Source organism: Haliotis rufescens, unplaced genomic scaffold (genome assembly GCF_023055435.1).
Source record: "Haliotis rufescens isolate VD_foot unplaced genomic scaffold, xgHalRufe1.0.p SCAF_45, whole genome shotgun sequence".
Classification (NCBI taxonomy): domain Eukaryota; kingdom Metazoa; phylum Mollusca; class Gastropoda; order Lepetellida; family Haliotidae; genus Haliotis; species Haliotis rufescens.
This window is the reverse complement of record NW_025964168.1, coordinates 1,368,421-1,379,335: the sequence shown is the minus strand read 5'-3', so window position 1 is coordinate 1,379,335 and position 10,915 is coordinate 1,368,421. Positions and strand designations below refer to the sequence as shown.

Here is a 10,915-nt window from a genome sequence, read left to right as displayed (position 1 = left end):
AACAACATATACATAGCGGACATATTTATGACAAGTATTTACCATTGCCGGGGAGGGGGTATCAATTACTTTGTCCTCTCCTTTTACTTAATTCGTAAGATATAACTAATTACAAATGCTATGTGACTTTCAAACTTTTTGTAAAACCATATCATGTTCAGGCTCAAACATCAAACTTGAATGAGGTCAAAAGCTTCAATAATCACCATAATGATGGTCAACATGGATGAGCTTTATTTACAGTATTTACACATGTCACATGATCAAGTCTATTTCTTTCCCCCTTTCTTCTTTTTCTTGTTGACCTGTTTCTTCTTGAGTCGTTTGATAGCGCGCTGATTCATCCAGGCAGGGTAGCTGCCGTGCTCATCCTTCAACGTCGAGGGGTTGATCTTTTTCTGTGCCTTGTCTACATCCATTTCACCATCACCATCTGCAACTATAGGAATACAAGAAATAAATCACCCACAACTGGTGGAAAATGGGTCCGTATTTATCACATGCAAGAAATATACCACCTCCAACTGGGGGAAAATGGGTCCGTATTTACCACATGCAAGAAATATACCACCTCCAACTGGGGGAATATGGGTCTGTATTTACCACAGGCAAGAAATAAACCACCTCCAACTGGGGGAATATGGGTCTGTATTTACCACATACAAGAAATAAACCACCTACCTACAACTGGGGGAATATGGGTCTGTATTTACCACATGCAAGAAATAAACCACCTCCAACTGGGGGAATATGGGTCTGTATTTACCACATACAAGAAATAAACCACCTACAACTGGGGGAATATGGGTCTGTATTTACCACATACAAGAAATAAACCACCTACCTACAACTGGGGGAATATGGGTCTGTATTTACCACATGCAAGAAATAAACCACCTCCAACTGGGGGAATATGGGTCTGTATTTACCACATACAAGAAATAAACCACCTACAACTGGGGAAATATGGGTCTGTATTTACCACATACAAGAAATAAACCACCTACAACTGGGGGAATATGGGTCTGTATTTACCACATACAAGAAATAAACCACCTACCTACAACTGGGGGAATATGGGTCAACTGGGGGAATATGGGTCTGTATTTACCACATGCAAGAAATAAACCACCTCCAACTGGGGGAATATGGGTCTGTATTTACCACATGCAAGAAATAAATCTCCTACAACTGGGGGAATATGGGTCTGTATTTACCACATGCAAGAAATAAACCACCTCCAACTGGGGGAATATGGGTCTCAATTTACCATTTAAATTTACAATGTAAGAACATTAGGACACCAAGTATGACTGGAACAGTGACACCCCTACAGTAAATCTGTGTCCTGTCTTAAACCCCTGCAAGTCGGAGAAAGGAACTGACACAAATACACTTGACATACCATCTGTCTTTGGCTTTCCTTTCATGATGTCAGCTGCCTTTTTAACTGTGAAAGAAAAGTTTACAATATGATAAATTTTCAATTATTGTAGATCTACTTATCATGTTTCTTCTTTTTGATGTTTTGACATTTTCTGTGGTGTCATGATTGGCAGTGCAATGAAGGACAGTGTGTATGTTGAGAGATACATCAGTCATCACTTTCAAGTAGTAAAACGGTTGTTTAATGCTGACGTTAGCAATTGTCCAGTTATATCACAGTGGTCTAATATTGATCGGGTCTTGGCTCAGCGCATAAAGCAATTTGCAAATCCAAGTTAGAGTTCTTAATCAGAACATGTAGACCCGTGAAGATCCAGGTTAGAATAGGTCTTCAGCAACCCATGCTTGCCGTAAAAGATGACTATGCTTGCTGTAAAAGGCGACTAACGGGATCGGGTGGTCAGGCTCGCTGTCTTGGTTGATGCAGGTCATCGAACCCAATTGTGTGGATTGATGAGCATGATATTAATCACTGGATTGTCGGGTACAGACTCGATTATATACAGACCGCCGTCATATAGCTGGAATATTGCTGAGTGCGGCGTTAAACAACAAACAAACAATCAGAACATGTAAATAATAAGTAGGTTATGGAAAAGATACATCTAATCATCACAGAACAGAATGCCATCAATTAATGACTATCACAGCCAGCCAGTGGTCTATACTCCACATTTCCCTTTAATACCAGGATGCACTGATGTTTATATCCCAGACTATGACACTTGGTGACAATGCTTGTGAGTTTTACCAAAGTGATTAACCTCCACAAGCTGCATCAGTAATGATTTTCCTCTACCATAAAACAGTGTTAAAAATTAGGCATTATAATCAAGAGCTTAACCCTAATGTAATGGGTGAGTGAGTTGGGTTTATCGCCGCTTTTAACAGTATTCCAGTTATATCGCGGCGTGTCAGCTTAATGTGGGAGGAAAGCCCGAAGTGATGCAGGTCTCAGACGTTTACCACTTCGGTGAAACCCACGAGCACGGGTATGGTGCTGACAAGCCTAGAAACATAATCAGGGCGAACCGGGATTCGAACCCACGATCATAGGTTTCTGGCGTGCCCAAGGGACGCAACTCTGCACAGCGAATCGCGGCGCCTTAGACGACTGGGCCACCCGTGCCCCCTAACCCTAATGTAAACAGTTAAAGAGTTAGGGGATTCCTAGATTCAAACATCATAGGAGACCACAAGAACCAAGGACTGCCCTTAATTTCATCAAACACTAAGACAAAGTCAAAACAACAGTGTTCCCGCTGGCTTTTGAAACTGCCAGTCCTTGTGGACTGGCATCTCTTAAAATTACCAGTCCCCCCTAATTTTTGCCAGTCCCAACTTTCAACAAAAAAAAAACCGTATGAAAAGTATTTGGTTTTAATTCTTGCAACATGTTCAATGCAAAGATGTCATCTCTGAAGTAACTTAGTTAGATCTATACATCATTCACACAAACTTCAGTCTCAATTTTCTCTTCTTTTTTTATATATTTCGAGACAAGTCACTACAAATGGATATTCAACCAGTTGTTCAACAACAAAGATTTATGAAGTACTTTCTTTGCTGGTCCACAGGGACTGGCAGTCACATGAATTACCGGTCCAAGCCTAATTTTACCGGTAAAAAAATGGTTATTACCGGTAAACGGGAACGCTGAACAAGTTCAACCATAATAACGCACTGGCTATTGACATGACATACAATTATCACTGACCTTCATACAGTTCTTTGAGATCCTCGTCTTGCTGCTTGGCAAGGTTGGAGATGCGCTTGAGACGATCCATCTCCTTCACTGCATGTTTCTCTCTCTTAATGTTGCGCATCTTGCGCTTCCATTTGCTGCGTAAACTCTTTGCCATCTAAAAGCAATGGACAATGAAGGTACATGACGGCAGGATGTTGTGTATTCAGGCTTGTAACAGGTAACCCAGTGACAGCATTACTAGTAAGAAAACTGACAAATGAACTACCAAAATTGCAGATCCGTGAAGATCCTGGGTAGAATAGGTCTTCAACAACCCATGCTTGCCGTAAAAGTCGACTATGCTTGTCGTAAAAGGCGACTCACGGGATCGGGTGGTCAGTCTCGCTGACTTGGTTAATGCAGGTCATCGTATCCAAATTGTGTGGATCAATGTTCATGATGTCAATCACTGGATTGTCTGGTCCAGACTTGATTATTTACAGACCGCCGTCATATAGCTAGAATATTACTGAGTGCGGCATTAAACAAAAAACAACAACATAATTGCAACCATTTAGGCTGTAAAATACCATGACTGTTTGTTTAGAAAGATTAAGTCAAAATCTTCTTTCATGCCACTATCAGCAGGATTTACAGCAGCATCAACAGTCAAAATCAGAAATTTGGGTAGTACAGAGGACTGGTGTAAAACTCATTTCCATCATCCTCAGTGTGTTAAGCTCATTCTGCTTGAAAGAGATAAACTTGTTTACATTTTGTCAGTTTTATTCAGTTCAAATTTGGAGAAAAATTAATCATATAGCCCTTAAATAATACTAGTCAATGAGGACTACCATCATAGGATTTTACTAGTCCTCAGCAAAATATAGTACTCTGACTAGTTGACCATGTTGACTAGTGCGAATTTCGGAGGCTGATCAAGGAAGCTGTTGTTCTGACTGTTTTGGGATAACACAGATCAGATCATCATATGGCAAATGAAGTACAAAATCACACACAACTAATCAAGCTAATTGTTGGGTCCCCGACTGACATACATAGAGAACGTCAATGGAGGGCAGTGTTCGAATCAAGTGCCTGCCCGTAGGCACATGGCAGATCTGTGTTAGGCCCGTGGTTTCAAGTTTGTATAAGTCCTTGTGGCCTGCAGTAAATTTATGTGTCGATTTATTTGTCACAATAAGCTGCAGTTTTTTAAAATAAATCGACACAATCTGACAAGCAGCAAAGCACTGGGGCTTGCTGAGTGTTGATATACACTGTACTTGATATCTAGATGTGAAGATGAGAATTAGTTATTATCCTATTTGACACATAATCATAAAGTGTAAACACAATGTATGAATTTAATAAACATATGAGAAATTACAACCAATATATTGTAATGGCATGTAATTATAATATATATCATATTACATATAACATCGAGTTCCTGTGCAAAACACATTTCGCAAATATGTGGCTTTTCATAAGTTGTGATGCACGTCTGACTTTATTTTAAACAGATGCCAAATGGATCACAAACAAAATATTGCAAACCATAATTGTCAGTGGACAGGATGTTTTTCCATATGTTGTTAAGTATTGGATTTAAATTAACGTTATCCAATGTCAGGAAACACGGAAATAAAATATATTCACCTTGGTGTTACAATTATTTGAAACGTTTAAAGTAAGCTGCAGGTCACATTAATTAACCAGATTACATGCAGTTATTTCAAATTAAATATTTAGATTGTGTTTGTTTGATTAACACGACAGCCAGCACTATTCCAGCTGCGATGACTGCCTAAGAATAATCGAGTGAGGGTAAAAAAACCCAGTGCTTGACGTCATGAGCATCGGTTGACGATGTCGGGGTATATTGACACAGCAATTTTTGGAAGTCAATGAACGAAAATAGAACCATCGCTGACCGATTATTTATGGAATTTAATAATACACTACGTACTGAATATCAGACGACTTTTTCCGTTAACAGTTGAACTCAACTATTACTTAGGCTTTCGGACAGAAATAAAACATTACGTACCTTCTCAAAACCTACAGGAAATCGTTTCAGTAACTCCAAAAGCAACTAACTGCAAAACCCACGTGGAGTGATTGCCGAACTGTGGTCTTCGAATTTACACAGTAAATGATGACATCACATCAACCTTTTAAGACTGGGCTCTGGCTTTATTCGTATACAGTACGTTCTAGCAGTTGCGGCTGCGTAGAGAGATTTAAGGACCAGCTTAATGGACTAAACTCTTAACTGCGCTCTCGAAAAGCGATTTCTGAAGCACGCGCTTTAACGAATCAATGGGCCCAGTTTGGCCATGTTGTAGTATGAGTAGTGTTTATAGAGCTTAAGTCAAGGACTGGTGCTTAACACCCACTTCTCACAGAAATATTTCGTTACTTGACATACATAATAAACGCATAGATGAAAAGCATGTCCAGTCCTTTTCTTGAAAATTACGCACATGTAAAGCTTATTAATGAAAAGTAACGTTTCCACGACTCTGCACTGATAAACGTTTGCGTCCAAGGTCCAGTCTGATAAAGCAGGCTTTCCTTATGAGTCTGAATGAGTCCTTAGAGGCTACGGTATGTTCGGTCCACAAATTCCTGGTACATTTGATCATAGTCCTCAAACATCACTTTGTTGTCCTGCTAATGCCTTTCAAAGACCTGCTAATTCTATTTTAATTCTAATGGGTTTGTTTTTTTATTGATTACCATATTTCCCCTTATAGACGCCGGACTCTAATAAAAGCCGGGTCAATTGTTCAGTGCAAAAAAAAATAGGAGCCGGGCCTCTAAAAGACGCCGGGTCGATCAAGAATCGAGAATTGATTGAGATATATCTACGGATATCGACGAACACAAAATATTTCCATTTCGTGGCGATTCGGGACATTCGTGGTCATAGTGAAATGGGGGTATTAATAGAAGCCGGGCCTCCAGTAGACGCCGGGCCTCTAATTGACGCCGGGCCTCTAATTGACGCCGGGTCAAAGGCTATTCCGAAATACATAGAAGCCCGGGCGTCTAATAGAGGAAATACGGTAACTCTAATTTACAGAGCATGAAGTACTGCACAAGAAAAGAATCTCGAGAAACGTCCGTGTTCGGAATCGTCGCGACTTCGAGGAGCCCCTGGCACTGTGCCAGCCTTGTGTGCGATGTCACAGGTGCCCACTAACATGGCGCAACAGGTATATGCTGTAATTCTACTCGATATGCCTCATGCATCTCATTTTTATGTACGCGACGTAACACTGTGTTCGATATTATTAATATATTCACTAACGCTGATCAAGTGTGTTAGGTAAGGCATATAATATGTGAACCTCTCAAACCGAAAGTAGCTAGGAGTACAAACAACCCCGTGTTGTGTTGTATTGTACAGCATTCCTTTCTGTGAAAATAACGGCCTTGTACATTCCACTGTTTACAAAGTCTTGGTTACTATGCATAGTCGTTTAGTTTGGACTCTTCTATGCCGACGTATCTAAGCAGGCATAAATGTATCAGACAGGAGTGGGTTGACGAAGGATCAGATATGTTTATTGCATAAATATGTTTATGGGTATATATAACCTTACCAAATATAGTGATCGTACATCACAATTTTTGTTTGATACATTCTTAACGACACGAAATCCTTCTTGTAACACACACACACATACACACACACATGCACGCACACACACATTAATGTGACACGATCTGTTCAAAGCGGCGTTAAAATCCAACATTAACTCGCGTATCTGGACACTGCACGACTTGAATAATTTACTGACCGTAGAACAACTCTCTATTTGGTCCGTGAATATCAACGTGTGGGTTTTTTACGCTCCCATTTTCTGGCAGCGCTTTTGTTTACTAACCTTATCGATCTTTAAGATATAATATTGAAACTGCTCAAGTTCACAAAATTGTACTTTGTCCACAGGCTCCCAAATTTAGGAAGATGAGTTTGCGAAAATGGTTCAAGGATCAGCCGGATTACGGTAAGCTTTTGTGAGTGTCTGGCGATGTAAATAATACTAATCGTGATAAATAAACATATTATTTTAGCAACATTTTCAGATGTCGTTCAAATGGATGTAACATCGATCAAATTGTCCTTATATAATTGAGTGTGTTGGGTTTTAACAGTATTCCAGTTATATCACGGCGTGTCAGCTTAACGTGGGAGGAAAGCCCGAAATGATGCGGGTCTCATACGTTTTCCACTTTGGTGACAAACCTAGAAACATAATCGGGGCGAACCAGGATTCGAACCCACAATCATATATTTCTGGCGTGACCAAGTGAGTGAGTGAATATGGTTTTACACCGCTTTTGGCAATATTCCAGCAATATCACGGCGGGGGGAACCATAAATGGGCTTCACACATTGTACCCATGTCGGGAATCGAACCCGGGTCTTCGGCGTGACAAGCGAACGCTTTAACCACCAGGCTACCCGACCACCCCTGGCGTGACCAAGGGACGTAACACTGCACAGCGACATGCGACGCCTTAGACGACTGGACCATCCGTGCCCCATCCTTATATGAGAACCTGGACATCGATTAATTTCACCTTGATCTTATTACCTTAAGAGTAGATGAATTACAAACATATACAAACTGACTTGGGATTTAAATGTTATGGGTTGAACTAAAAAGCTGCAGCTCATTCTGTCCATACTAGAGGAAATACGGCAATCCTTTACTTTTACTGTAAAAGAAACTAACCGGTAATAAAGCGGTATCATCGCTTCAATGTTGGGTACAGTACTGATATAAAGTAGAGAGTATGATATACTCTGCATGCCAAATATTACACTACTTCACAGGTAACCATTCATACCGAGCACCTGCTGCAGAAGGACCCACATACCAGGATATCCAGGTGAGCTTAGATAAGTGAGGTGAGGTGAAGTGGGGTTTAACGTCGCGTCCAAGATTATTGCACTTATATAGCGACGTGCATGTACGTGTGTGTGTTTGTGTGGCTGCTTGTACTAGTCCGGACTGATGCCGATTTATAGTGCTAGCTCACTGAGATACCATGCCGCAGTTTAACATGAATACCCCACTCAGACACAGTATACTGACTCCGAGCCGACCAGTCCTTGTTTAAGCCCCTTTAATGCCGAGCGCCAGACAGGGTAACAACAAGTACCATCTTTTACCGTCTTTTGGTATGACGCGGCCGGGGATCGAACCCCGGACCTTCCGCTCTCCGGGCGGACGCTCTACCACTAGACCACGGAGGCGGTGAGCTTAGATAAGTCTTCATGGAGCCCAAAGGGTAGTAACCGAAATAAACTGAAGTTGACTTTGGTTCAAGAAATAAATCATTTAATTGTATAATTAACATCGTCGTATTCAACAGATGTTACCTGCATTTCTGGATATTTTGTTTTGTTGTACGCACACGCACACGCACATGCACACGCGCGCACACATGGGATCATTAAGGAAACGAATGAAGGATATATTGAGGCTTATGTCGATTTTATTACTGCAACAGGAGAAGTTACGGGGCCGAATAAAGGACCACAAGAAGCGAGCTAAAGAATGGAAGGAAGGTCAGGATAACCTGGAGAAGGAGCGGATGAGACAGAGGAGAAAAGTACAAACAACCATTACACCTAGGGCAGCGGAAAAACATCCCGAGAAAGACTCGCCCAGGGTACAAGGCAAAATCAGAGTATGTAAAACGTCTTTTTGGTCAGCACTTGCATCATCATTATTTTGCTATCATCATCATCATCATCATCATCATCATCATCATCATCATCACCAATGTCGTCATCACAATGTTTGGATCACAAGCTTTATTATCATTAATATCAGCGTCAGAATATATGAACTACCGCCCCCATAAAGTCAACATTGTTGCTGCATCACCGTCGTTATCATTATTACGTTATCAAAGCCACATTATTACACACACACCCCACCCCACCCCACACCCGTTTTTTTAAACAAACGGGGGCATAAAGCGATCAGCATGCCCACCCTTCCGTCAGCCGTCCGTTTTCCGCTGACTTGGTTGATGCATGTCATCGTATCTCAATTGCGTGGATCGATCATCATGATGTCAATCACTGGATTGTCTGATCCAGACTCGATTATTTACAGACCGCCGTCATATAGCTGGAATACTGCCGAGTGTGGCGTTAAACAACAAACAAACCAACAAACTACAATTCAGAATGATGCACATTAACTGATCAGTTTAAGACTTCCATATATGCATATTACGACTGTAGCGTTTCATTGAAGGCACTCATGCACACCAGAAATGGATTGATCCGTCCTCCGCCTTACGACCACCCCAAAGCCAGAGTTGAGAGGATGCCGGAAACTGAGACGCGGTGGACCTTGGTTCAATATTACCACACTCGACATTAGACAGTCACAACAAACATTACCAGTGCGTCTCATGAGGGAATACTAGTTATACCAAGGAATACCGTCCGTCCGTCTGTCCTTCCGAGGAAATGTTTTGTGCGACCTATAAGTTGAAAACTGTTTCAAAGATTCTTTTCAAACTTGGTGAACACTATTTATACCCATAGGAGAGGTGCAGTGCGAAGTGTAATTTTAAATATTTGGATTTTCTTTAAAAAATGCAGCTTTTCTTTCATTTTTTACTTAGAATGTTTTTACCCAAACATTTTTGCGAACTATATATGTTTTCAAATTTTGGGAACAGTTTCCATACTAATGGAAGAGGTGCAGTGCAAAGTTATATTTTTATTTGAGTAATTTCTAAAGAAATATGAATGTTTTTCATGTTGTGAACTAAGATTTATTTATACTGAATGGATTCTTTTCCAGTTGGAGGTACAGTTTCTATACCAACATGAGAGAAGCAGTGCGAAGTTTGTTTTCAATATTTGGATCTCTGAAAAATAAATGCAGCTATTTTTCATTTTTTGACTGAGAATGTTTTTTACTTAAACATTTGTGCGCCCGATAACTAGAAAACTACTTCATGGATTCTTTTCAAATTTAAAACCAGCAACTCTGAAATATATATCTCTTGAATGGGTTTACATATAATCATGTACCGTTATATCAGTTGACGAGTACCATGCACTAATCAAATGGCGAAAGGTATGTTTATTGATTATATATATGATTATGATCATTACATACACGGCCAGTAGAAAAATGATTATCGATAAGACACATGTCGTAGTCAACTGTATGTTGGGTTATTTACGAGGCAACAACTCCACAGGGCGGGTATTACCGCCTATTCAGAGTTCCCCCCGTGGTGAATCGGGGACACAGTGCCGCTTTGGGGATCGGGTGGTTGCACTGTGACCTGTCGCATTGTTTGTGATCGTATCCCGTTACTGAACCACTGCTAATTACAGGCCGTCGTGATTGAGCTGGAATACTGTTGACTGCATGCGGCGAAAAACAAACATTCCCACACTCACTCATTCACTCTGAAATAACGAAATTGGGGAATAATAAGAGTAAATTACGCTGTAAATACCTAGTCTGACCATGGATCCCAATCGGGTTATTGAATTGCGAAGTGTGCTGTTAGCCGGGGTGGTCAGAATATGGAATATATGATATGAAGAGATGCTTAAGTGAAGACACATCAGGTTGGTTGGTTTGTTGTTTAACGCCGCACTGAGCAATATTCCATCTATATGACGGCGGTCTGTAAATAATCGAGTCTGAACCAGACAATCCAGTGATTGATATCATGAGCATCGATCCACGCAATTGGGATCGATGACATGTATCA

The 10,915-nt window shown here is 40.7% G+C and overlaps 2 protein-coding genes across 3 annotated transcripts; one reads left to right on the top strand and one right to left on the bottom strand.

Annotated features, from left to right (window-relative positions):
• Positions 1-219: 219 nt before the first annotated feature.
• On the bottom strand, positions 220-5,332 carry LOC124145925 (protein LLP-like). The gene is made up of 4 exons (XM_046515902.2): positions 5,187-5,332; positions 3,164-3,308; positions 1,406-1,450; positions 220-439 (listed from the first exon to the last, which is right to left on the bottom strand). The coding sequence occupies exons 2-4, from the start codon at positions 3,306-3,308 to the stop codon at positions 270-272; spliced, it is 360 nt and encodes a 119-aa protein (XP_046371858.1). The 5' UTR covers positions 5,187-5,332; the 3' UTR covers positions 220-269.
• An 876-nt stretch (positions 5,333-6,208) lies between these two features.
• Positions 6,209-10,078, top strand: LOC124145926. Of its 2 annotated transcripts, XM_046515905.2 has the most exons (6): positions 6,209-6,357; positions 7,098-7,155; positions 7,989-8,044; positions 8,669-8,848; positions 9,427-9,577; positions 9,985-10,078. In XM_046515905.2, the coding sequence occupies exons 1-5, from the start codon at positions 6,325-6,327 to the stop codon at positions 9,553-9,555; spliced, it is 456 nt and encodes a 151-aa protein (XP_046371861.2). In that variant the 5' UTR covers positions 6,209-6,324; the 3' UTR covers positions 9,556-9,577; positions 9,985-10,078. The 2 variants fall into 2 exon arrangements, with proteins under 2 accessions (XP_046371861.2, XP_046371860.2); XM_046515904.2 differs by having other exon boundaries at positions 6,210-6,357; positions 9,427-10,078.
• The last annotated feature ends 837 nt before the right edge of the window (positions 10,079-10,915 follow it).

What these genes read in the sequence shown, in the direction of transcription:
- LOC124145925 (XM_046515902.2), bottom strand. Translation starts at nt 3,308, where the DNA reads ATGGCAAAGAGTTTACGCAGCAAATGGAAGCGCAAGATGCGCAACATT. An exon ending in TCTCAAAGAACTGTATGAAG is followed by an intron (nt 1,451 to 3,163) that starts GTCAGTGATAAT and finishes TTTCTTTCACAG; the next exon opens with TTAAAAAGGCAGCTGACATC. An exon ending in AGGAAAGCCAAAGACAGATG is followed by an intron (nt 440 to 1,405) that starts GTATGTCAAGTG and finishes GTATTCCTATAG; the next exon opens with TTGCAGATGGTGATGGTGAA.
- LOC124145926 (XM_046515905.2), top strand. Translation starts at nt 6,325, where the DNA reads ATGTCACAGGTGCCCACTAACATGGCGCAACAG. An exon ending in CCACTAACATGGCGCAACAG is followed by an intron (nt 6,358 to 7,097) that starts GTATATGCTGTA and finishes CTTTGTCCACAG; the next exon opens with GCTCCCAAATTTAGGAAGAT. An exon ending in CCACATACCAGGATATCCAG is followed by an intron (nt 8,045 to 8,668) that starts GTGAGCTTAGAT and finishes TTACTGCAACAG; the next exon opens with GAGAAGTTACGGGGCCGAAT.